The sequence below is a fragment of the Rhopilema esculentum genome, chromosome 11 (genome assembly GCF_057945365.1).
Source record: "Rhopilema esculentum isolate cy_ngs chromosome 11, ASM5794536v1, whole genome shotgun sequence".
Lineage (NCBI taxonomy): Eukaryota > Metazoa > Cnidaria > Scyphozoa > Rhizostomeae > Rhizostomatidae > Rhopilema > Rhopilema esculentum.
Genome location: NC_142825.1, coordinates 11,658,529 through 11,685,931, shown reverse-complemented (window position 1 = coordinate 11,685,931; position 27,403 = coordinate 11,658,529). Strand labels below are relative to the sequence as shown.

Here is a 27,403-nt window from a genome sequence, read left to right as displayed (position 1 = left end):
GCTCTTCATTCTGCTTTTGTGCCATCTTTACAGTTTAATTTCTTCACAAATGCAAAGAGTATGAAATTGCATCCCACGATATCCTTTAACAGTGCTGTAAATTAAGCGGGTTGACGGGCAACTGACAAACAACGCGGAATTTTTACCTCGTGAAATGCGTCTTTTACAGGAAAGATGAAGGAAGGCTGATCAACAATAAATCGGCAAATTCACTACGCTTAACGCCCACCACGTTTCCTTACTTACAATTATTTTATATAAGAAAAATAGAAACTTTTAAAATTGTACTTCAATCCGATTCGACCTAGCACCAAACAACTGTTTAAACGATTTGCCAGACTTGATCTATGTTGGGATCACTATTTCTAGCGGTGCCCCTATCTTAATATTTAATGATAGACGAAGTGTGAGATGAAGATTCAGAGAAAAATCATCATTCTGTGTAACTATTTTGTATCAAATCCATCAATATTCTATTTCACATTTCCGCCGATCACAATCCTTACTTCAACTCTACTCCCACCAACTAACTAACTTATTTCGAGTTACTACATACATAATCGCGTTGACTGAGACTTGTCGATTGATATTTTCCATACGTTTGTCCTTATTAGGTATTGAGAATCAAAACATGTTATTTACCACTGCTTTAAATCAAATAGTAAATCAACATTACAATTAAAACTCTACATGCCGCCGTGTATCTCGGCACGTATTACACTACTGAATGTAATAACAATAACTGTGTGGGGTCTTAAAGGCATTGAGTCATGATAAAATGGATTGGGTATACCCTAAGTGCCAAAATCCGCTGAGTCATGATTTTCATGAATGCGATGCTATTGGTTGACCTGAAACTGGTCACATGAACTCACCTCGTACTGATTGACAAAGCAATTTTCATCAATAGCAAGTTGTCAACAACGGATGCAAATATCACATGAAACAGCAGCGATCACGCCGAAACCAAATGGCCCCCTATAGAAAAGGCCTATTTACCATGACTCAATGCCTTTAAGATACCAAGGAAGGTCTGGGCCCCAACAATCTATGCCAAGATTATCTGGGATACATTGTGTTTAAATGGCAGTGTGTCTCAGCAATGCCATGCCTTCAGTCAGAGCAAATCACATTTAGTTTTGAAATATTGCATTAAACATTTGTCTGGTAATATTTTTACAGTGATTTCATACTATGACCAACAAGAAATGAAAAACTGCTTCATTTGAAGCCCTGTATACGGGGGAGAAATATTTGTATTTATCAAATTTAATTTATTTCAAAATTCTTATTCCGTACATTAGTCTCGTCGTCGTGTTGCTTTGTTCCAGGCAACATTTCGTACTATTACTCATTTAAAGATTCATAGAATCCGGCGGACAGTATATCCTGCGATTCGTCGATTATACACATCATCAACTAATCCTTGCCATGCTATGAGACCTAGCATTAGACACCAAAGCTTCCAAAAAGCAAAACAGGGTATATATAGCTTCCTTTCATTGGGTACACTCTTCTATTAGCAAACAATCTTTTCGTGGTACAGAATTTAAAAATTGCTTTGATAAAAGCAAACATTTTGAAATATGTTATTAAAGCTTTTCGTTTGACACTCTTCCGAGTATAAAACGTCAGAACATAGATCGAAAGCTCTACGCTAGGAAATATGTATACCCAGTTGTGGATCGAAATAGGCCAATCAGAAACGCGAGCATATGACTGTTAAGGTTGACCAATCAGTGCCGCTTGCCTATTGAGAATGTCACCTATGGAATCCCAAGGTAAAAACGAACTCCTTCTGTCTACACGATAGTGGTCATGGTTCTTAGCAAAAAGCAACTATCGCGTCATCACAATCTCGATAATTTGGCTCCCACGCTAAAAATTGGACAGCAACCAATTGAAGGTGAAAAGTCAGCAAAATTACTTGGTGTTATCTTAGACCAGCATCTTTTGTGGGAAGAGCACGTAAACAAGATAACATCATCCTGTTTTGGGGCCCTTGCCATAGTAAAAAAAATCAAAAATATCATGTCACTGAAACTTAGCAAGCAAGTTGCTGAGTTGCTAATATGGATTAAGCCGATGCTGTATTTCATCTTCTTTCATTAAAACTACAAAAACAACTACAAAAGGTGGAAAATGCAGCTGCAAGTTTTGTCTTAGGCCGCTAAGTTAAAGAAAAAGGTAACATATCATTAGGCTGGTTACCTATGAAAGAGAGACGAGAATGCCACCTTGTGAAGCTGGCTTTTAATTATATAACAGATCAAAACAAACCAGAATACATTGACATATCTTTAAAAGAAAACAGTAAACATTTGAGATCAAACTCTGCACCACAAATTGCAACTACAATAAATTCTAAAATTTTGAGGAACAGTGCAGCTGAAATTTTTAACAAGATGCCAAATGCGATAAGAAATTAAAAAACGAAAGCCGAATTCTCATCAAAATCTAAATAATATTTTCTTACTGAAGCAAAAAAGAGGTTGTTCGTTTGATTCATAAAGATAATAACTTAACTTTAAATTCTAATTGACTTTTAGCCAAATTTAAAATCTGGTAATTCTTACTTTCTCAGATCTTAATTCGTTTTTAGTCAAAATTGGACTATACAATTCCTATTATGTTTACAAAAAGTTACTATCAAATAGCCTGAAAATATTATGGCAATTCATGGCCAGTTTTCGCCCACAGCTACTGCCAACTCACCAGCAAATTTGTGAAACGTCATTGATAAAATCGACTATGACCTGTAAATTAAAATTTGATTTGTTAAAACATTTTAACCTAAAAGATCGTACAAAGGTCTTAAAATAGAAGTATCGATCAAAGGAAAAAGATTTCCTTTTGCTTCAAATTCTTCATACAAGGTAAAGCTTCAATTTAAAATTGAAGTACAATGGTAATATAATTCCAATATGGCAGCATCATCGGCAAACAGTTTCGTAACTTAGAGACGTGAAAGCAAAAATTGAGAGTGCTGTTTTCAACTTATTATAAAGTTGTTCCAGATGCATGCATCTCTGAATAGAAGGCTTTTTACTCCTATGAGGTTTTAACACAGAGTTATGTATATCTGTTTTAAATATTACACAGGTTCATGAATTGAGTATCAAACAACCTGAAAAGCTGTTTTGTGTATTCCTGTAAAACCTTTATATGGATTGGGATTCATAATATACCTACCTACCATTATTAATTTTATCAAAGACCAGGCACAAGCTGCATCTTGTTAAAAGAAATAAAAGGGGCTAGGCCAAAACACGCACCTTGGTGAGATTATAACTGGGAAGCGTGAAATTGTGAACAATACTGAAATGATCTGTGTTTTCTATACTATCATGTTTAACCTTGTACCCAGCATTTCTCAAAGCCTGCAAAAAGAACACATCAAATAATATTATGCCATAATATCATATCATTACATATATAATATCATATCATAATATTACTTACAAAATATCATATTATATTATTACATATCGTATTATTACATGCCATATTATATCATATAATATTCTTACAGACACATTATTCTACAAAACAATATACTACCATACACTATAAAATACAATACATTGTTTTGACATCATATCTTATCTTTGTACGTAACAGTTAGCTTTATTTAGTTTCAGCATGCTTCGTTGTAAAGTGTTATATAAAAACGTAAGTTTGAATCTCCTACTTCAGCGAACTCTTTTGATTGTCTATGGAATTCTGGCGATTCGTATTGGCCAACGAGGGACATGATTTTACAACTGGAATTGAACTCCATCTGGTCAACTGAGCACATTGGACTGAGCATCAATGCTTCCTCTCTGAAAATAAAAAAAGCAAAGCTAAAGACAAGCAGTTTGAGCAAAACACATTACAAAGGACAGGATTCACCAACAGGTATTCTATTATCATTCACCTAACATATAAATGGCACTGAGGTTTAAAAATGTGGATAAGCTTGATGCGAGGGATCTTATTCTTGCAAATATAACGAGTTAGATTGTTTGCAGCCAAGAAGGGTTGGATTCACATCCAGATATTTGTATCAAACGCTTTGCTAATTCCGTTTCGAACACGCATTTATTGAATATTGATTAGATTCACTAAATACATCAGAACTTTATGTTTAAATTTTCTGTACAGGCTTGTTTCATGAAAGTGTGAAGAGTTTATCCTAAACAGAATCAGGTATATCATAGAAAGATGAACTACTTCATTTGGATTCTGCACTATTGCCTATTGTATCGTCTGTAAAAATTACTTGAAAGCTAATCTAGTGCAAAAACATTCTTCAGAAGGGGCTTATTTCTAAAGCAAGGTGCAGCACAATGATACAAACATCAAGAATGTTTGTTCATATAGAGCTATAATGGCTAGGGCGAGCTGATTGAGCGTTATCACATTGGTGCTTAACAAAGTATTTAAAAATTTTTTACAGGAAACTGGTCTCTAAGAAATTCTTACGTATTCATATTTAGAGCATCGTTGACATAGGTGTTAACAAGAGGTCTCAAATCATACACTCCGCTGATTAGAACCAAGCCTGGCCAGAAAAGAAAAAAGACGAATCATTGCAGATCAAACACTGAACTGTGATAGCCATGCCACGGAAAAATCTTAATCAGAAAGAGGAATTTACTACATCACTTGAAATCAAGGCCTTAGCTAATGAGCAAATGTAAAGTCTTTTGTCGCGTTAGTCACCCCCTGACAAGAGGATCGATCTAAAATATTATTGTACGTGCTACACAATTGCAAAGAGGGGGATGACTCACTCCTAAAATCTTCTAATCCGTTCTTTGAATAAATTTTCTAATATCCCTTTTATGTTCACCGGCTATACAACCTCTTGCAGCAAAATATATATTTTTCATGCAAAATGTAATTTTTGAAAAATAAAGCATTATTTCATTGTGATTGTCCAGGCCATCGTGCTTTAACTCGGCGCTTCTGTAGGTGCAAAGTAATGCACTATCACGATAACAATAAACCCTTTCAAATTTTTCATAATGTATCCAGATTGAGATATTTGGAACATGCATTCGTTATGCTCGAAACGTGCTGTTCTTAACAGTCTATCTAATTTTAGTACTTGTTCTATTTTCACATTATGTTGTTTGAAGGTGGCACAAAATTGCAGAAACATTTTGTGACAAATTTTGCAGAAACATTAAGCTGGTAGAATCATACATTAGAAATGACAGCTAGGAATTAAAGCTCTTGATTGGACTGATTTTAAACAAATAAGACGACTTTATAGAAAATTAAGAAAATGCATTTTTCTACCTTGAACTGGAGACCTAGAAAATCCTAAGGAGTTCCAGTTGACAGTTAATAGAAGTGATGCCAAGTGAGCGCCAGCCGAGTGGCCAGAAACAATCAATCTATAACAGATTAGATATTGATGTAAGTGTGATTTATCAAAAGGATTTCTACATACAATCCCAAAGAATGTAACTTGTATAAAAATAAATGGCTAGTCTCCTTTGGGTTTTCAAACGATCCCAAATGTCCTGTTATCTTTGTGGTTAGCGTAGCTACTGACTGTAGAAATTGGTAGACTGGGAAACTATGGTTCTTTGCAAATTCTTGCATCAAACAACAAATCAATGCTTACGGTGCTGAAGGAAATCTTTCATGGATGGAACAAACTGCATTCCTGATTTCTCCAGCAATTGTCTTCAGTTTTACTATGCACAAAGCAAGTAAATAAAATTATTATTAAAAAAGATCAAAATTCAGGATGGTATAATAATTGAGATTCATATTCATAAAACAAAAGATAAAAGACAAAAGTGAGAATGAAAAGACAACATCTTTGGCCAGGTTTACAATGCGAACATTGCAGACTTTGTGGGCTTCACTAACTTTGTGGATTTATGGTTAATAGTCTGTGTGTCTACGAATGTAGTAATAAAAAATATCAAATTGCTTGCATAATTAATAACACATAATTGGAATGATATGTTATAAATAAATTCTTTTTATCTCTTAACTGCCTAATGACAAAATTTCAACAATGGTTTGCAAAGTCTGCAAAGTCCACAAAGTCTGCAAAGTACTGCAAATGGTCATAAATGGCAATGAAAAAAGCAAACTTAGTACAAACAAGAAAACAGGCACAACCAAGTCTCTAGGAGAAATGCCAAAATCTCAAGAAAAAGTTCAAGAACAAGAAGATCAAGATTAGGAAGAAGATCAGGAAGGAGATCAAGAAGAAGATCAGGAAGAAGAACAAGAAGCAGATCAGGAAGAAGATCAAGGACAAGATCAAGAACAAGATCAAGAACAAGATCAGGAAGAAGATCAGGAAGAAAATCAAGAAGAAGACCAAGAAGAAGATCAGGAAGAAGATCAGGAAAAAATCAGGAAGAAGATCAAGGACAAGATCAAGATTAGGAAGAAGATCAGGAAGAAGATCAGGAAGAAGATCAGGAAGGAGATCAAGAAGAAGATCAGGAAGAAGATCAAGGACAAGATCAAGAACAAGATCAAGAACAAGATCAGGAAGAAAATCAAGAAGAAGACCAAGAAGAAGATCAGGAAGAAAATCAAGAAGAAGACCAAGAAGAAGATCAGGAAGAAGATCAGGAAAAAAATCAGGAAGAAGATCAAGGACAAGATCAAGATTAGGAAGAAGATCAGGAAGAAGATCAGGAAGAAGATCAGGAAGAAGATCAGGAAGAAGATCAGGAAGAAGATCAGGAAGAAGATCAGGAAGAGTATCAGGAAGAAGATCAGGAAGAAGATCAGGAAGAAGATCAGGAAGGTAGATGAAATAAAAAATTTGACAGCAAATGGTGATGGGGTGACTCACTTGGAAAAGAAGGAAGCTGGAGGAATTGGTGAACTACACATAACTCTCAACAATGATAATGAAAACAGCACTAGTAGCAGCAACAACAGTTTGTGTGCCCTAAAAGAAGAACATGAATAAAAAAGGAATTTATCAACCTTTTGGAGCAAGCTCATATCCAACAACTATTGTAGTTATGCCATACTGTCCAAAAACACTTCCAAGAAAACTGTAGTAATCCTTCCTAAAAATATAATGGGATACAGAAAATGACAAATATTCAAAGAAAAAAAAGGTTGAATAGGAGAAAATATTTAAACCCTTGTGCCTCTTTCAGTCTGCAAATAATTTGAAAGGAAGATCATAGGATAATTAAAGTACTTCCTAGAATTTCATGTTCTTAAAAATAACATGTTTTTAAAAAGACAAACCCTAGTTCTTGCCAATATCCACCATGAATGAAGACAAGGATTGGCTGCTTTTCTGAAACATCAAAAATAAATTACATCAAAGCATAAAATAACCAATCTAAAAAGGCTAAAATCTAAAATGAAACACTTTGATGTACCAGACGATATTATAAGAAAATATAAGAAAATAGAACATAAACTCATAGACATGATATAATGAAAAAAGCACAATAAATAAAATGTTACCATGAATTGTGTAATGTTATGTAAGCATGAATCAGTCACCTCTAAACTCATACTCAAGCACACAACAACAACAACAACAACAAAAACGACAACATGACTTCCCCTTCGGATAAAGAAAATACGAGGGTCACTCCAAAATTATTGAGATATTCAAAAACCGCAAGAGGCATCGTGTTCAAATTTTCACAGTTTCTCAAAATACTCTCCACTGGCTTCCACACAAAGTCTCATACGATAAAACCACATATCAAAACAATGGGCCCATTGTTCCGCGGCCAGGTCAGAAACAGCCTCGTTGAAGGCACTAACTGCATCATCAGCGCTATCAAACTTGGTTCCGCGAATTTTTTCTTTCACCGCTGGAAAGAGAAAGAAGTCACAAGGTGCCAAATCAGGTGAATAAGGCGGGTGAGTCATCAACTGAACTGAATTTTCGGACAGAAAGTCGATAGTCAAAGCAGCTGTGTGAGCGGAAGCGTTGTCATGGTGCCAAAGTAGACCTCTTAAGCCGGTCCTTGGACGTTTATTTCGCCAAACTTCTAGAACCTGTGGTATACAGTGGTTAACATACCAATCCGCGTTCACTGTACGACGGTCTTCAACTTGAATTGTTGCGACATGACCCGTCTTTGAGAAAAATGACGCAACCATCCTTTTGCCGACGCTTCTGGATCGCCGAAATTTTTGGGGCGGGTTTTCACCTGGAAAGATCCAAATTGAGGATTGGCGCTTTGTCTCCGGGTCAAATTGGTAAACCCAACTTTCATCGCCTGTCACAATGTCATAAACCCGTTTCGACTTCCCTTCATTAAATTTTTGCAGCATAAACTGGCACCAATTGACGCGCTGCTCTTTCTGCTCATCTGACAAGCAATGTGGCACCCAGCGGGCAGCCACTTTCCGAACTTGCAAGTTTTCATGCAAAATTGTGTGCAATGCTGCTGATCCAATCTTTACGCTATCCTGCATCATAGAATAAGTCATCCGACCATCTTGCTTTAGCATCTTCTCCACAGCGGCAACTGTTTCTGGCACAACAGCAGTTGGGGGCCTCCCTGGGTGGGTCTCATCTTTAAGGCTCTCCCTCCCTCTCTTAAATTCGGCAAACCATCGAAAAACTGTTGCCCTTGAAGGTGCATTATCTCCAAATGTCTGCAGAAGCTGAGCTAGGCATTCTTCTTGTTTCAGCACCCTTTTAAAATCATAATAAATCATTGCGCGAAAATCACGTCTTTCAAGCTCCATTTTTAACAAATAAGAACATCTAAGGTGCTGAAATTCAAAACCCTTTTCTATTTTTTTCTCGCGCTTGAAATTAACAAAAATTACAAAACATGGGTGAAATAGATGGTAGAAGCCACCAAAAAAATTTCAAACTGATATCTCAAGCGGTTACTGAATATCTCAATAATTTTGGAGTGACCCTCGTACAGTAGTGTGAAAAATTTGTTTCAGCTTAAGTCAACTATGTTTGTCCCCTAAATATTGCAGAGATCACTGAGCTCTTCTTGGTCACTGTTCTCTTTTGCATAGGTCTTCTGTGTCTTCACTTGCAATGTCCTTATCTTCTTGTCATCTGTCATCAGGAAACCATGGTACTGATTCATCCTATTTTACTGTGCCCTTTACCACAATATGGCACCACTCTGTTAGCATGCCTTTTTTCCATTCTCGGTGGTAACATCAGATGGAGTTTGATGTACTTTTTCCACACTAATTTGGTCTGAATATTTGCTCTGTAGTTTTTTATTTGATGGAAGTTTGATGCAAACAACATCACCCTTCTGGAATCGATTTGCTCTGACTATAGACTTAGAATCATAGCAATCTTTGCATTTTGGTTTTAACTGCTTGCTTCCTGAATATGACATTAACCAGGAAACTCAGAGGTGGAGAGCTTCAATATTCTATACATCAAAATGCGTAACAAAATAATATGGTATATATTCATAGTAGTGTATAAGGAACACCGCAATGCGACAAGAATAAACAACAACAAACACACAAATCAGTGACACTTTATATTCATAGTTATAACTTTATATACTCAAGTGATATTTTTCTTAGGAACAAGAGCAAATTCTATATAGAAAACTAAGTGGCAGATTGGCAAAGTGGCATTAACAGTCTTTTCTAGCGATTCTAGGGCAGTGATACTGAGCCCACTTTGAGCCCATCACTCTCGGAAGTATTATTATAGGAGTTGATGTTTTGCCTTTAATTCATGACAAAAATTTGAAAGGGAAAGAGGATATAAATGAATTCAAGAGCAACATCAAATGACATATTGATTTTATAAATAAATTTTCTTCTAAACCTGTTAAAAAATAGGTTTAAGGACATTTGTTACTAAACATTGTTTAACTTTTTCTACCCTTTTCAGGTAATATTTTCATTTTTTGGGATGCAGAAAAACATCAGCACAAGCTGACTTTAGTTCAACCTGCAATAACAAATATCAAATCTGCATGCTACATGTAGTGTTGCTTGTTGAAGGCCAGTATCTCTACAAAATTGTCTTTTGCTTGGTTCTATTGTGGTAAGCAAATCTCAAAATACTTAACATTAACAGCACTTTAAAGTTTGGACAATATCAAACCTTCACCTCTTTTCTCTGAACTCTTAGGAAAGAATACATCCATTCTCTCACCAGCACTCTGACCATATTGAACATCAACATCACATTTAACTTTTTTTATTGTTTGAGTACTTGCTAGAATGATATAAAATAAACAATTAAAATCAATTAGAAGTTCCAAAATATATGAGACACTTGACAAGCAGAAAATTTATGTTTAAACTTGTAAACTAAAATGTGGGACTGTTGCTAAAGTAGCACCAGCAGGAGCAATGAAAACTACCTGGGAATAAAAGGTGCTACCCAAGAATGGACAGGAACAAGCTTGTTTTTTCATCTAAAGAGAAAAAATTTTTTTTCCTTTATATATTCTCATAAAATTTTACAAAACAGACAACTACAAGTTGATACCACAGGGAGCATGGAAATACATAGCAACCCTGTGGCCATTACATTAAACATATTTGCTTCAAATTAGAGTTACATTAAATGTTGCAAATTACATGTTACAGATTACTAATAACAAAAACATTTACAATTTTGATGTTAAAACAAAAACAAAGACAAACTACATTGACAAAAACAAAACAAGAATAATGAAAGACAAATTACTTAGGAGAGAAGATTTATAAAACTACTTAATGAAACCTTTCAGGAGGTCTGGATATATTTTAATGTTGCCTCAAGAATTTTTGTATTTGAATTTAAAGATAATTTTTTATGACAATAAAGAATTATTTGCAGTAAAGCTTCATTTGAAAGGTTTGTTAATCCATGAGGTTGCAATATAGCCCTCACATTGTCAAGAAGATCAAGTCTATCTGTATCATAAGCATGGCAGAGCAGCAAAAAGTGTCCCATATCCTCAATACCATCATTTACTGGGCACAAAGGATCCAAGGTAACACTGAAGTTATGTTTGAATTTGTGAAAATTCAGCTTGCTAAGTCCAACACCAAGTTGTGTCAAAATGGATAAACCTTTTGGGTCATGGATGCCTTAGACTAGTTTTTGAGGTTGACGGATAAATGCAAATAGTTGTTTTTTGAAAGCACTTACTGAGTAGGGTTGTTTGATCTCTGGGTCGAGTTTTTCCAATTCAGATAAACAATCTGGATAAAAACTAGCTTTAAATTTATCAGTTCTCGCATGTATTTGCCCTACTGAAGCCTGTCTGCGAAGAATGTAGCCTGATTTCTGAAGTTGGGGTATAGGGCTTCTAGTGTAGTCTGGTGTCAAGTTATTGATTATTTTAAAAAAAGAAACAAGGCGTCTACTCCATCGTCGGTGGTTTAGCAATTCCCATCCGAGTTCATCATAAATTTTTTGGCGCGATGTGCCCTTCCAGGCCCCAATTATTGCTAATGCGGCAGAGTATTGAATGGATTTGAGTTTTTCCATCGAATTTGTCAATGTAACAGTTTGGCTACAATCATGAGTATTCTGTGGAATGTGATATATTACGTCAACATAATCCAGATGGGGACGGACATAGAGTTTATACATTACGCTGAGCGAATATCGTGGCATGTACTTTGAAAGGAATCTTAACATCTCTATACCTTGTTTACATTTAGAAAATTTAAATCTAAAAGCAATGATGCAAATTTCAGATCGAAGATTAAGATGTTTGAAAGCTGTGCCTTGAATCCTGGATATTAGTAGTATGATCGAAAATCTGGGCCATGACTCGCATAACTTGCTCACTTGTTCAAATCTTTCACTCTGTTTCATTGAAATTCCAAATCTTCTTAAGTCCTAGACTAACAAATTTTCCCTTTAGAGTGAAATGATCAACTATGGAAGCACAGATTTTACAGTAAGATTGATAGACTAGATCTGCCTGCTTATCAATATGAGAAAGAAACTGACCTTCAGTAATTTTTTTGACATGTAGTTGAATTATTTCATCGGAAGAAGCCACATTAGACCATCTGCTTGGAGAATATTGATGCTCAAGAAACTGGAGGTAAATCAATTCAATAATCAAAGCTGGTGTATCACACAAGTCAAGAAAAATTGGGCTTAAATAAGGTAATTCTAATCTTTCATTTTATCTTGTTTTCCACTCTACATACATCTATGTGACTGAAACTAACATGAGTTTGACAGTTGGAAAAATTATAATTTTCCATGGGAACATTGGGCTAACTTTTTAAAACATTGAAAACTGAAGATTGTTCTGTCATCTTTTCCATACTATAACTTAAAAACTGGTCAATGCTTCTTGTTGAGATTGAGTTTTACATCTAGTGTTCAGCAGCCTTACACATGTCAGTAAGGATCCAAAGATGTTCTAGGAATCCATAGGGATCCAAATATTCATCAAATTAAGACAAATTTCACCTTTTGCTTATGATTAACCATACTTAAAATATTAAAAAAAATAAAGGAAATAAAACTTCACTACAGCAACAAATTCCATTGAAATGTATAGGAAAAGCAAAATTTTAAAAATGCGGTAATTCGCTACCTGACAGTCCAATTTTGGCACAGACTAATTTCAACATAAAGGTTCCATTTCTATGATCCATTCTTGGCAAATGTGAAGATAAAAAATTGACCGTAACAGACAATTGGTCGCTTGTCAGTAAGGTCTGCATGCAGTCTTACCTCCTTATTGCATTTCTGTTTTTCTTTGTTCTTTTGCTCATCCATCTTGAAGGAAACAGAACAGCTTACCCATATCCATATGAAAGTACCGCAGACCTTTTTGTTTGCAGTGGCGTAGCATGACTTTTTCAACTGGGTATTCTCTATTGAGAAGAGGGTGGGGCAGGGTGTGGCTTTGTGAAAATAAGGGAATAATAATAGGAAGATTAAAAGGACTAGCTATTGACATTTTATTTAATTTTCATTTTGGTCCGGTTGGCAAGTACTGCACTGTCAGGACGTTACTATGATGAAAACAATACTTTGCTAAAGAACCAAACGCAAATACACTCTTCCAACTCATTCATTGTATCAAAATACCACTAACCATTTCATCAAAAGTAATTCAAATCCAAACGTATCATTGAAAGTCAGTAAAAATATACTGGTAAAATATCTCACAATAGTTGTTGCTTAATTCTGTAAAATATGCACTGATGTAAAAAGAAAGTAAATGTAAACGTCTACTCTTGATACCTTAACGCAAAAGGGCTTTCGAAAGTTTAGAAATTATTCAAGTAGGGCATTACATGAGTTATAAATGGTTTGTGGAATGCAGTCTAGACTTTTTTCTTCATGGCCTAATCGTAATATTTTCAACACAAGTTAATGTTTGAAAGAATCAAAGGTAATGAGATGATACAGCACAATAATGCAAATAAATGCGCTCGAATAATGCAAACAAAATAGGTCAACAATGTAACTGAATGCACCAGGAAATTATAAGGATATTATCCAAGCCTATCTGCATTTACTTTATTCTATCACAAAACACAAGCCTACCTTTCCTTTCCACTTTACTGTTAGTGGATTAGGGGTCAAATGAGAGAATGATTATGAAACAGTAATAAGGACATTGCAATAGTTTTTGAATGAAATCATATTTACTGTTTTCGATGAAGCTCCAACCACTCTGACGTTCATCAGCTGTTTACGTTGATCTCAAAATGAGGCTATTTTGAACCAACTTTGAGGCTGTACGCTGCATATTTCTCAGCGTTCCTGGGCACTTACTTTCAAGGATTTTTCCTAAGACTAAGGAATTTTGGATATTTTTAAGGAGATTTTTAATGAAAATATGTTTTTGAGGATTTTTTAAGGAATTTTCCAAATTAAGAAATAAAAACAAAACAATAAAAAACATGATATTAAACAGAACAAAACTAGACAATGGCTTTTAAAAAAGCAAACATTTAGTAAACCAAAGCTTTTCATCTGACACTCTTCAGAGTTTAAAACGTCAGAACAACATGTTCCGCCTAGTATTAGAAACAAAATTCGTCCCCAAAGAGAACAGTCACCTCGGTCTTGCAAATCTAAAATTACAACTAAAACCTGCGATTCTGCTATCGGGCAGCATTTACTGAAAAACCCAGATTGTGCAAAAAACTATAATGGCGACATGTTTCGGATTATTGGTAAAGCCCGATCGTTGTTCCACCTAGCAGTTTTGGAATCTATCTACATGAGCACGAAAAACCTACTACTGTGTAGACAAAAGGACTTCGTTTTCACCTTAGGACTCCATTGGTAACTCCATTCTCAATAGGCAAGCGGCACTGATTGGTCAACCTCAACAGTCATGTGCTCGTGTTTCTGATTAGCCTATTTCGATCCACAACTGGGTATATATATATTTCCTAGCGTAGTGTTTTTTATCTATGTTCTGACGTTTTAAACTCTAAAGAGTGTCAGACGAAAAGCTTTAGTTTACTAAATGGTTGCTTTTTTAAAGCCATTATCAAGTTTTGTAACACCAAAAGATTATTAGAACAAAACTACACAAATCTACTATGCAAGTGCTGGCACTGCTGTAAAAATGTCAATTTTTGGCAATTTTAGAAAGTTCGTTTTTAACAATTTCATGCGCTTGACTATCTGTCGCACTGCTTTTTACTTTCTGCACCAGTTCTAAAAGCATACCATCCAGCTTGATTTGGTGTGCATGACTTCCCATTGCCTTCATGCTTTGATTGGTGTGCATTCAACCAAGTAATGTCTCGCGCTTTAAACTTCTTCTTAAAGATGTCTTTACCAGCTTCAAAGAACTGAACAAACACTCAACAGATGCATTTGATAAAGGTAATGAAAATGCCGTTGCTACCACTTTTCTCAAGTTTGGATACTTGTAACCGCCGTTAAGCATCTTAGCTTCAAGCTGGTTTTTTCAAAATGCTGTTGCGGTTTGATTTGGAAGTATATCGGTGTCCTCTTCCAAAGCTTGCTGCCCCCATTCCAAGTCTGCACGGCTACTGTCTGCTACATTTCTTAAAAACGGTATCAGGGTGAAAGCATCTTGAAGCGATGGAGGCTTGCATTGGACGGCATTTGATGGCAGTAAAAAATCTACACATCTGAACACTGGCTGGTTGACTTGAAAGCGCTTTCTGATTTGCTTGACTAACTCAACCAGGAAGGCAAGGCATGAGTTTCTCACTTTCAAAACATTCAAACCTTTTAACCTTTTATATAAACAATAAAATATGCTTAATACCTATTGTGTTCATAATAAATAAACATAAGTTATTGACATACGTAGTCAAGTTTCGTTGTTAAAGGAAGTATGTTGCGCCGTTCATTGGTTTATCGAAACAAAGAACAAAATTTCTATTTCAGTGAGTTTTTATTTCGTAACAAAGGACGCTTAATGATGCTAACGATGAGTTGTTCTAATTTGTCACGCTTCTTTAATTTCGAGGACCCTCGAAATTCAACAAAATATCGTTTACGCCAAGTACCGAATCGTTTATCGTACTACGCGCCGGGACAAGCATATTCGGTGCAAGCTTCGACTTTGAATATTGTAAATAATAAACCATTTATCGATGATCAACCTATACTCGTTCGGTTTCCATTGAATAATCAAGTAATGACTCAATAGACCTTCCCCTTATTACGTCATGGCGCAATGCATTCTGGTACTTGTAGTTAAACCCGCGAACGTTTGTTTATGTTTTGTACGGCGATCGTACGAAGTTCTGTTATTATTCTGCGAAGTTCTGCCAGTTGCTTGTCGAATTACATTTACGCACTTTGTTGCTGCCATGTGCATTTCTTTTAGACTACAGCTCTTTGCCGTCTTTTGGATCTCTTGCCTTTATTAGGTTTAGAAGCGGCTAGCTCAAGTTCACTGGCAAGTTATTTTCCGAAATGAATGACGCAATTTGTACTGCTGTGGTTTCTTTATATGTGTTTTTTCTACTTGATCTTGAATGCAAGCTGTAAGACTTCTCTGTGTTGCTGAACTCAAAGCTGCCTTAGCGAAACTCGCGTTGCCTTAGCTATGTGCGAGTTAATGCACTGAAATATGTCTAAATAATGCAAAACAGTCTCTTTGATGGAATCAAGTCAATGCTAGGGAAATGAGGAAGGCAGTCTTTTTCATAAAAATGCAGTACATTCCCCTAACAAGGACATTGTTACTCAAATTTACCTAAAAATCTGCAAACTCTATGTCCTTCCTTGGCCATTAAAAAGACCTAACCTTAAAATAAGCGAAAATTTCTTGTTGCCAATGAAAATGATCTGATTTGAAACCCACGAGATTCTCTAAGATCCAAATAAGAGTTGATTTAGAGAGTTGATTGAGAATTTTATCAAAAAATTTTGTGCACCAATTCCAAAGCAATTTTCTGCACTTATCAGAACCAGAAGCACCTAGCTGCAAAATGTTTGTTTGGTTAAAAGTTACTTGAATTGCTGATTTAAAATTTTGAAAAATGAAGATGGAATATTTGAATTTATGCGTCATTGAATCTGCAGTTTTATTTGCACGCCATTGGCTGATTAAACAATAACTTAATCAGACAACAACAAAAGTTATTGCGCGATCTATGTTGTAGCCTGCCTGCAGACTCTTGAATTGAATTGCAACTATTAATCCTTGTAATTAAGCTGAGAATACACATGAAAATTGAAATTGAAATTCTTCCAAGGAAATACCTTTTAGAAGCATGTGTTTCAGCAACGTTGAGCCTTACTTTGACAGTTATGGGGGGGGGGGGGGTGTTGTGGCTTTGTTTGGACATGCTGTGTTAGCGATATATTGAGCACCTTGCAAAAATTGCATTTAGTCACTAAATAGATTGTAACCGCCATGTTCAAAATCTGGTCTTACGTTATACCACGTGCGGTCTCGCAGTATCCTCAATAAAAACTGCGAATGGCTAAACACTTGGTACAAACTCCATGAATTGGTCAGGCTCTTTGCAGCTAGGCGTCACGTGCTTGGTTACCGCATAGAAACGCCTCACTGGAGAGCATGAGATCCAGCGGCCTATACGTAAACAATACGATCGCACGTTTTCTTCGTGAAAATTCTGAGTTTATTCGTAGAATTTGAAGATATGCCAGCATATTTTATCCTTTTTGAAATATAACATAGTCTTTTTAAGCTTTTTACTGCTTTTTTGGCGTTTTCCCGTTGGTTTTTGTCGTCACTTAGTAGTAATAGGTAAATCACCACAAGCTTCAATAGAAGGTTATGGAACAAACGGTAGGCCGATATTTTTGTATTTTATTTTCTTCCATTTCTCTAGCTTTGATGTAATGTCTTGGCTAATTTATTAAACAATTTTTGATTTACGCCAATAATGGTTTTTTACCAGAAGGTATACACAGTAGTGTAATTTGACCTTTAAGACTAAGGGGTACGGGGTCATCATGATGAAATTTACCGACGAAAACATTGATGAAGAGAATTTTAGGTGCTATTTCACCCACCGATAGCGATTTTACCGGGAAACGACGAAGATTTTTTGAACGAAATGAAGAATTGCCATACACTTGCTGACCTGGGTGTGACTCTCACTGCCAGGTAAGCTTGTACATGGAAGCTCGTAAGGAAGTGATGTTGGATCAAGTTGGCAATTCTTCTCGAGTTAGTCGGTAAATCTTCAGTTCGTCCACAGATCGTAACCCATCGCTATAGGTGGGTTAAATTTTATCATTGATCAGTGGCGTACCCAAGGAGTGGAAAAGGGGGGTCTGGACCCCCCCCCACTTTTCTAAAATATGGTCTGCAAGATTTGTCCAAAAAAGATGTAAAACTCATTGGGGGGTGTAGTGTACCGTATGCTTGTGTCAATAACAATTGTAAAGTACTTTGCTATTTACCATAGCTTAAATGAATCAAATAATGAGGGGAAATTTTGCAAAAAGGGCGTTTCCCTGCATTTGCGAGTGGTTGAATGTTTGTTTGAAACCATACAAATAACAAGCTCAGCTTGTCAGAAAACTAAGAAAAAATGGTGTAATACCAACCGCAGCCCTGCTGTACCGGGCGCTGTCCCACAGTCTTGTGCCGAACGAAACCTGGGAGCCAGTATGCTATTGAAGTACTGTACCCGCATTAAAGGGGCGTGTTTCAGCATAGGCATTCTATACTGTTTATTCTCTTTCATACAGAGTGTTATATATGTACACAAACATATCAATATATCTATACATATATATACACATCTGTATGATATATTTTGTGATTATGAGTCCTTGCTAGCTCCTCAGCTAATCCACCAGGCAGAGCATTTCGGGGCTTATGATCAGTATGCTCTTTTACACCTGGGTGCCCCCTCACCCCTGCGTCCAGGGATGATGCCAGCAAAGGTGTGTTAATATGTTGTAGCAGTGTACATAAAATATGTATATTGTAGCCATAGAGGCATGTATCATCCTTTGAATGTAGAAGTATGTTGCATATATAGACAAATGGTTATAAAATTGGGATATCTTGTTTATGCAGATAAATCGCGAATAGAAAAAGCATTGGAGTCTGGTGTGACATAATAGTAATGTTGATGGTGTGGTATCGAGGTATCTTACAATGTCATATGATGCTCAAAATTTAGTATGAGTGAACCAATCTCCAAGGTTGTTGTGCCTTTGTAAGGCGAGAATGGGGGTTTTTGACCATATGTTTTGTAATTCTTTATCCTTTGTTATAATATTCCAGTGTTTTTTGAGAATTTCACGGATGTGAATGGTGCGGTTGTCATAGGGTATAATGAAGGGTAAAACAGAGCCTTTCGGTGTGGAAAAACTGCCGTCATTTATTTGTTTAGATTCAAGTAGCTGCGATTGCGATAGTCTAATGACCTTATTGAACTGTTCATTTATATCATTGATCTGATATCCCCTTATGATGAGGTTGTTTTTTAATTCTTGTAATTTTGAATATAGCTCTTCGTCACTTGTGATCACTCTTCTGTAACGTAAGGCCTGGCTGTAAATGATTCCAGTTTTACAACTCCATGGGTGGAAGGAATCACCGTGTAAGAGATTGCAAGTGTCTGTTGGTTTTTGGTAGAGTGAGGTGGTAATTCCCCCCTCTTTGTGTAAGTTTATTGTTGTATCCAAGAAGTGTATATTTGAATTGGAATAATTTGCTTCAAACTTTATTGTTTTGTGGACGGTGTTGGTGTATTGTATAAAATTTTGTAGGTCCTCAAGGGTGTGTGGCCAAATGAAAATTATATCGTCGATGAATCTTTTCCAAAACATTGGAGTACGCCCCATTGGGGCATTTTGTAAAATATGTTGTTCTATAGTTGTCATAAATATGTTGGCATAGTTGGGAGCGAAGGGGCTCCCCATTGCAGTGCCTTGAATTTGTTGATAAAATCTACCATTAAAGGTAAAATAGTTGTGTTTAAGTATGAATACCATCATTTGTTTGATGTAACTTGTACGCATTGGCGGGGTGTCCCCATAATAATTCCGGATGGCCTCGAGGCATGCCTCGATCCCCTCGTCCTGGGGGATGTTGGTGTATAGAGATTTGACGTCTAGCGTAACCAGCCACGAGTTTGGTGGAATGCTAGTGTGTATTTCGAATATTTGTTGTAAAAAATGAGTGGTGTCTTTTATATATGAGGCACTTTCCTCGACTATCGGTCTAAGATAGTGATCAAGATAGGACGAGAGTTTCTCCGTAGGGGAGCCGCAACCCGACAGTATAGGCCTCCCTGGGATGCCCTCCTTGTGAATTTTTGGTAACAAATAGAATACCGGTGTTCGAACCTTCGTGTTAGGTGTAAGATATTCGAAAAGTGTTTCATCAATACGGTAGTTGTGGAGGAGATGTGTTAAAAAAGTTGTAATCTCGGCGGATGTTTCGATGGTATGATCTACTGGATGTTCTTTGTAAAAGTTTGCATCATCAAGTTGTTTTGTGGCCTCGCGTAAATACATGTCTTTAGGCCATAGTACAATTTTGCCTCCTTTGTCGGCTTTTTTTATTGAAATATTGTCTATTTGTTTTAGGCTACGAATGGCCTCTTGCTCCTCTTTTGAAATATTTAGAGGGTTGTAGTAGTTTTGTGTGTATAGGTTTAAAATGTCTGAGTGTACGTTATCAAGATACTTGTAAATGTTGGGGTTTCGAACAGATTCAGGTTCCCAACTCGATTTCCCCCTAAATGGAGAGGCAGTTGTATCACTTTTGGTGTCCTTGAAGTGGACTTGTAGGAGCATTTTTCTTCTGAATTCATTAAATGATTGTAATGTTGTATGTATATTTACACTTTTCGGTGTGACAACGAAGTTTAAGCCTTTGTTTAAAACCTTTTCTTGTAACGAATTAAGTTTCAAATCACTGAGATTGACAATATTGCTGTATCGCACGTTGTGAGATTGTTGTGTTTTGTTTAAAAGGTATTTGCGTGTTGATGATTTTTGTGTTTTCGCTTTCACGCGATGTTTTCTATTTTGGCCTAAGATCTTTCTAAGGCGTGTTTTGGTATGTTGATTCGTGAATATACGTGTACCCTCGGATCCTGTATGCAGCGAGAACAATAGAAGACAATGTAAATGAGGTTTGATAGTATAGTTGTAAAATAAGATAAAAAAATTTTTTTATGTATATTGTTAAAGTTATATGTATAATTATGAGTTCAAAATTGTTCAACGCCGTTCGCGTTTCCGCTTATTGCCTGTTGTTGAGACCTCTCTGGTTCCTTTGTATCGTATGTGTTTATCCATGGCCAGGGTTTCTGCCCCCGATACAATACCAGCGTATGCACCGGGATATCTTTTTCTGGCCATGTTTATGTAGTTTTGTGTGAGATCATCTTGCGATGACCTCATTGATTCGTGATGGGAGGCCAGTATGTTGCACATGGTCCTGGCGAACGTGCAACAGGCCTCTGCCACTTGTTTTTGTAAATCCGACGAGAAATCGTTTCTGTATCGGACGTTGACCTCCGGGTAGAGAAAAGTCGGATATCGACCTTTCTCTGCGTGTCTCTGAAATTCTTCAGATTTGTCCTGGTGGTAGAAGCTACTCGCCAGGCTGTTGGATATAAGGGCAGTCAATTTGCTGTTCTGCTCTTGATATGTCCCACTATTGTGCTGGCTGGTGGAGTGTGTTTTTTCGGACCTCTTTCTGAGAGGGGCGGAGGACTGTTGTTTTTTCTTCGGTATTTTGTAACCAGAGAGGCCATGCCTGGTGTTTTCGGGTGTGCGTTGGCCACATTCAAGAGGTTCCTCCTCGCTGGTGGTTTCCAGCACCATGTCCAGAAGTTCTTTTGTGTTATCTGTGCAAGTATAGGTATAGCAATGTTGTGAGATGTGTTGTGTGATATTACTCTATATATACAGAAACATATACACACATATGAATATTTGTATATAGGTTTCACCATTTGGATGATATGTATACAAAGCTTTTTGTTCTCGATAATTTTCTGGACAACCAAACCTATGTAGTCGTTCCCGTACCATAAAGGTGGGTCGTGTGATGTTTCATAGGTTGCACGATGTACCAATATCATAGATATGTAGATACAAAGATATATTTTCTTATGTGTACATTGCGTTTGCTTTATATGTACATGTTTATATGTGCACCGACCGGTGTATGCTTTGCGAATTCTGGTATATATTGGTAGAAACATGAATTTTGGCTATATATGTAACGAGTATCATATGAAATACTTGTATAGAGTGCTAAACCATGTGAGGAGAACGAACATTATAGGTGTGGATAATTTGTAATTTGTAAAGTAGAAATGTAGTACCTTTCTTGGTGGTGGATGAATCGCGTGTGTCTTCTTTGTCGTTTGAAAGGTAATTGCTGGCCATTATGACGTGCTGATTTTGTGGATAGTCTTGTGTTATATCAACAAGCGCAGGCGTAGATTTGAGCGAGAGTGAAGCTCAGGGGCTGTTGTATGCCTATTTGTGGAGCATATGATTGAGAGGTCTTGTGGTTATCGTCATGTCAGGCATCCACAGTGATGATGTACGAACAGCAAACATGACCGATGAGGGCGCCGCAGTAGACAAGCCTGAAGCGTTCTCCCGCGGAGATCTTGGGTTCCACCAACGTAGCAATGTTTGTTTGAAACCATACAAATAACAAGCTCAGCTTGTCAGAAAACTAAGAAAAAATGGTGTAATACCAACCGCAGCCCTGCTGTACCGGGCGCTGTCCCACAGTCTTGTGCCGAACGAAACCTGGGAGCCAGTATGCTATTGAAGTACTGTACCCGCATTAAAGGGGCGTGTTTCAGCATAGGCATTCTATACTGTTTATTCTCTTTCATACAGAGTGTTATATATGTACACAAACATATCAATATATCTATACATATATATACACATCTGTATGATATATTTTGTGATTATGAGTCCTTGCTAGCTCCTCAGCTAATCCACCAGGCAGAGCATTTCGGGGCTTATGATCAGTATGCTCTTTTACACCTGGGTGCCCCCTCACCCCTGCGTCCAGGGATGATGCCAGCAAAGGTGTGTTAATATGTTGTAGCAGTGTACATAAAATATGTATATTGTAGCCATAGAGGCATGTATCATCCTTTGAATGTAGAAGTATGTTGCATATATAGACAAATGGTTATAAAATTGGGATATCTTGTTTATGCAGATAAATCGCGAATAGAAAAAGCATTGGAGTCTGGTGTGACATAATAGTAATGTTGATGGTGTGGTATCGAGGTATCTTACAATGTCATATGATGCTCAAAATTTAGTATGAGTGAACCAATCTCCAAGGTTGTTGTGCCTTTGTAAGGCGAGAATGGGGGTTTTTGACCATATGTTTTGTAATTCTTTATCCTTTGTTATAATATTCCAGTGTTTTTTGAGAATTTCACGGATGTGAATGGTGCGGTTGTCATAGGGTATAATGAAGGGTAAAACAGAGCCTTTCGGTGTGGAAAAACTGCCGTCATTTATTTGTTTAGATTCAAGTAGCTGCGATTGCGATAGTCTAATGACCTTATTGAACTGTTCATTTATATCATTGATCTGATATCCCCTTATGATGAGGTTGTTTTTTAATTCTTGTAATTTTGAATATAGCTCTTCGTCACTTGTGATCACTCTTCTGTAACGTAAGGCCTGGCTGTAAATGATTCCAGTTTTACAACTCCATGGGTGGAAGGAATCACCGTGTAAGAGATTGCAAGTGTCTGTTGGTTTTTGGTAGAGTGAGGTGGTAATTCCCCCCTCTTTGTGTAAGTTTATTGTTGTATCCAAGAAGTGTATATTTGAATTGGAATAATTTGCTTCAAACTTTATTGTTTTGTGGACGGTGTTGGTGTATTGTATAAAATTTTGTAGGTCCTCAAGGGTGTGTGGCCAAATGAAAATTATATCGTCGATGAATCTTTTCCAAAACATTGGAGTACGCCCCATTGGGGCATTTTGTAAAATATGTTGTTCTATAGTTGTCATAAATATGTTGGCATAGTTGGGAGCGAAGGGGCTCCCCATTGCAGTGCCTTGAATTTGTTGATAAAATCTACCATTAAAGGTAAAATAGTTGTGTTTAAGTATGAATACCATCATTTGTTTGATGTAACTTGTACGCATTGGCGGGGTGTCCCCATAATAATTCCGGATGGCCTCGAGGCATGCCTCGATCCCCTCGTCCTGGGGGATGTTGGTGTATAGAGATTTGACGTCTAGCGTAACCAGCCACGAGTTTGGTGGAATGCTAGTGTGTATTTCGAATATTTGTTGTAAAAAATGAGTGGTGTCTTTTATATATGAGGCACTTTCCTCGACTATCGGTCTAAGATAGTGATCAAGATAGGACGAGAGTTTCTCCGTAGGGGAGCCGCAACCCGACAGTATAGGCCTCCCTGGGATGCCCTCCTTGTGAATTTTTGGTAACAAATAGAATACCGGTGTTCGAACCTTCGTGTTAGGTGTAAGATATTCGAAAAGTGTTTCATCAATACGGTAGTTGTGGAGGAGATGTGTTAAAAAAGTTGTAATCTCGGCGGATGTTTCGATGGTATGATCTACTGGATGTTCTTTGTAAAAGTTTGCATCATCAAGTTGTTTTGTGGCCTCGCGTAAATACATGTCTTTAGGCCATAGTACAATTTTGCCTCCTTTGTCGGCTTTTTTTATTGAAATATTGTCTATTTGTTTTAGGCTACGAATGGCCTCTTGCTCCTCTTTTGAAATATTTAGAGGGTTGTAGTAGTTTTGTGTGTATAGGTTTAAAATGTCTGAGTGTACGTTATCAAGATACTTGTAAATGTTGGGGTTTCGAACAGATTCAGGTTCCCAACTCGATTTCCCCCTAAATGGAGAGGCAGTTGTATCACTTTTGGTGTCCTTGAAGTGGACTTGTAGGAGCATTTTTCTTCTGAATTCATTAAATGATTGTAATGTTGTATGTATATTTACACTTTTCGGTGTGACAACGAAGTTTAAGCCTTTGTTTAAAACCTTTTCTTGTAACGAATTAAGTTTCAAATCACTGAGATTGACAATATTGCTGTATCGCACGTTGTGAGATTGTTGTGTTTTGTTTAAAAGGTATTTGCGTGTTGATGATTTTTGTGTTTTCGCTTTCACGCGATGTTTTCTATTTTGGCCTAAGATCTTTCTAAGGCGTGTTTTGGTATGTTGATTCGTGAATATACGTGTACCCTCGGATCCTGTATGCAGCGAGAACAATAGAAGACAATGTAAATGAGGTTTGATAGTATAGTTGTAAAATAAGATAAAAAAATTTTTTTATGTATATTGTTAAAGTTATATGTATAATTATGAGTTCAAAATTGTTCAACGCCGTTCGCGTTTCCGCTTATTGCCTGTTGTTGAGACCTCTCTGGTTCCTTTGTATCGTATGTGTTTATCCATGGCCAGGGTTTCTGCCCCCGATACAATACCAGCGTATGCACCGGGATATCTTTTTCTGGCCATGTTTATGTAGTTTTGTGTGAGATCATCTTGCGATGACCTCATTGATTCGTGATGGGAGGCCAGTATGTTGCACATGGTCCTGGCGAACGTGCAACAGGCCTCTGCCACTTGTTTTTGTAAATCCGACGAGAAATCGTTTCTGTATCGGACGTTGACCTCCGGGTAGAGAAAAGTCGGATATCGACCTTTCTCTGCGTGTCTCTGAAATTCTTCAGATTTGTCCTGGTGGTAGAAGCTACTCGCCAGGCTGTTGGATATAAGGGCAGTCAATTTGCTGTTCTGCTCTTGATATGTCCCACTATTGTGCTGGCTGGTGGAGTGTGTTTTTTCGGACCTCTTTCTGAGAGGGGCGGAGGACTGTTGTTTTTTCTTCGGTATTTTGTAACCAGAGAGGCCATGCCTGGTGTTTTCGGGTGTGCGTTGGCCACATTCAAGAGGTTCCTCCTCGCTGGTGGTTTCCAGCACCATGTCCAGAAGTTCTTTTGTGTTATCTGTGCAAGTATAGGTATAGCAATGTTGTGAGATGTGTTGTGTGATATTACTCTATATATACAGAAACATATACACACATATGAATATTTGTATATAGGTTTCACCATTTGGATGATATGTATACAAAGCTTTTTGTTCTCGATAATTTTCTGGACAACCAAACCTATGTAGTCGTTCCCGTACCATAAAGGTGGGTCGTGTGATGTTTCATAGGTTGCACGATGTACCAATATCATAGATATGTAGATACAAAGATATATTTTCTTATGTGTACATTGCGTTTGCTTTATATGTACATGTTTATATGTGCACCGACCGGTGTATGCTTTGCGAATTCTGGTATATATTGGTAGAAACATGAATTTTGGCTATATATGTAACGAGTATCATATGAAATACTTGTATAGAGTGCTAAACCATGTGAGGAGAACGAACATTATAGGTGTGGATAATTTGTAATTTGTAAAGTAGAAATGTAGTACCTTTCTTGGTGGTGGATGAATCGCGTGTGTCTTCTTTGTCGTTTGAAAGGTAATTGCTGGCCATTATGACGTGCTGATTTTGTGGATAGTCTTGTGTTATATCAACAAGCGCAGGCGTAGATTTGAGCGAGAGTGAAGCTCAGGGGCTGTTGTATGCCTATTTGTGGAGCATATGATTGAGAGGTCTTGTGGTTATCGTCATGTCAGGCATCCACAGTGATGATGTACGAACAGCAAACATGACCGATGAGGGCGCCGCAGTAGACAAGCCTGAAGCGTTCTCCCGCGGAGATCTTGGGTTCCACCAACGTAGCAATGTTTGTTTGAAACCATACAAATAACAAGCTCAGCTTGTCAGAAAACTAAGAAAAAATGGTGTAATACCAACCGCAGCCCTGCTGTACCGGGCGCTGTCCCACAGTCTTGTGCCGAACGAAACCTGGGAGCCAGTATGCTATTGAAGTACTGTACCCGCATTAAAGGGGCGTGTTTCAGCATAGGCATTCTATACTGTTTATTCTCTTTCATACAGAGTGTTATATATGTACACAAACATATCAATATATCTATACATATATATACACATCTGTATGATATATTTTGTGATTATGAGTCCTTGCTAGCTCCTCAGCTAATCCACCAGGCAGAGCATTTCGGGGCTTATGATCAGTATGCTCTTTTACACCTGGGTGCCCCCTCACCCCTGCGTCCAGGGATGATGCCAGCAAAGGTGTGTTAATATGTTGTAGCAGTGTACATAAAATATGTATATTGTAGCCATAGAGGCATGTATCATCCTTTGAATGTAGAAGTATGTTGCATATATAGACAAATGGTTATAAAATTGGGATATCTTGTTTATGCAGATAAATCGCGAATAGAAAAAGCATTGGAGTCTGGTGTGACATAATAGTAATGTTGATGGTGTGGTATCGAGGTATCTTACAATGTCATATGATGCTCAAAATTTAGTATGAGTGAACCAATCTCCAAGGTTGTTGTGCCTTTGTAAGGCGAGAATGGGGGTTTTTGACCATATGTTTTGTAATTCTTTATCCTTTGTTATAATATTCCAGTGTTTTTTGAGAATTTCACGGATGTGAATGGTGCGGTTGTCATAGGGTATAATGAAGGGTAAAACAGAGCCTTTCGGTGTGGAAAAACTGCCGTCATTTATTTGTTTAGATTCAAGTAGCTGCGATTGCGATAGTCTAATGACCTTATTGAACTGTTCATTTATATCATTGATCTGATATCCCCTTATGATGAGGTTGTTTTTTAATTCTTGTAATTTTGAATATAGCTCTTCGTCACTTGTGATCACTCTTCTGTAACGTAAGGCCTGGCTGTAAATGATTCCAGTTTTACAACTCCATGGGTGGAAGGAATCACCGTGTAAGAGATTGCAAGTGTCTGTTGGTTTTTGGTAGAGTGAGGTGGTAATTCCCCCCTCTTTGTGTAAGTTTATTGTTGTATCCAAGAAGTGTATATTTGAATTGGAATAATTTGCTTCAAACTTTATTGTTTTGTGGACGGTGTTGGTGTATTGTATAAAATTTTGTAG

The 27,403-nt window shown here is 37.1% G+C and overlaps 3 protein-coding genes across 5 annotated transcripts; all 3 read right to left on the bottom strand.

Moving 5' to 3' along the window:
* Positions 1-436: 436 nt before the first annotated feature.
* On the bottom strand, positions 437-15,213 carry LOC135693202 (kynurenine formamidase). Of its 3 annotated transcripts, XM_065211597.2 has the most exons (13): positions 14,609-15,213; positions 13,574-13,720; positions 12,647-12,691; positions 11,906-11,996; positions 10,055-10,168; positions 7,231-7,282; positions 6,958-7,043; positions 5,621-5,693; positions 5,290-5,387; positions 4,468-4,546; positions 3,692-3,824; positions 3,276-3,380; positions 437-2,756 (listed from the first exon to the last, which is right to left on the bottom strand). In XM_065211597.2, exons 2-13 carry the CDS (start codon positions 13,607-13,609, stop codon positions 2,712-2,714), a joined length of 957 nt encoding a protein of 318 aa, XP_065067669.2. In that variant the 5' UTR covers positions 13,610-13,720; positions 14,609-15,213; the 3' UTR covers positions 437-2,711. The 3 variants fall into 3 exon arrangements, with proteins under 3 accessions (XP_065067669.2, XP_065067673.2, XP_065067670.2); XM_065211601.2 differs by having other exon boundaries at positions 13,469-15,201; XM_065211598.2 differs by having other exon boundaries at positions 10,061-10,168; positions 13,574-15,189.
* A 4,000-nt stretch (positions 15,214-19,213) lies between these two features.
* LOC148959012 (uncharacterized) lies at positions 19,214-21,832 on the bottom strand. The gene is made up of 2 exons (XM_089111381.1): positions 21,700-21,832; positions 19,214-21,216 (listed from the first exon to the last, which is right to left on the bottom strand). Exons 1-2 carry the CDS (start codon positions 21,761-21,763, stop codon positions 20,585-20,587), a joined length of 696 nt encoding a protein of 231 aa, XP_088967507.1. The 5' UTR covers positions 21,764-21,832; the 3' UTR covers positions 19,214-20,584.
* A 1,521-nt stretch (positions 21,833-23,353) lies between these two features.
* Positions 23,354-25,972, bottom strand: LOC148959011 (uncharacterized). The gene is made up of 2 exons (XM_089111380.1): positions 25,840-25,972; positions 23,354-25,356 (listed from the first exon to the last, which is right to left on the bottom strand). The coding sequence occupies exons 1-2, from the start codon at positions 25,901-25,903 to the stop codon at positions 24,725-24,727; spliced, it is 696 nt and encodes a 231-aa protein (XP_088967506.1). The 5' UTR covers positions 25,904-25,972; the 3' UTR covers positions 23,354-24,724.
* Positions 25,973-27,403: the final 1,431 nt, after the last annotated feature.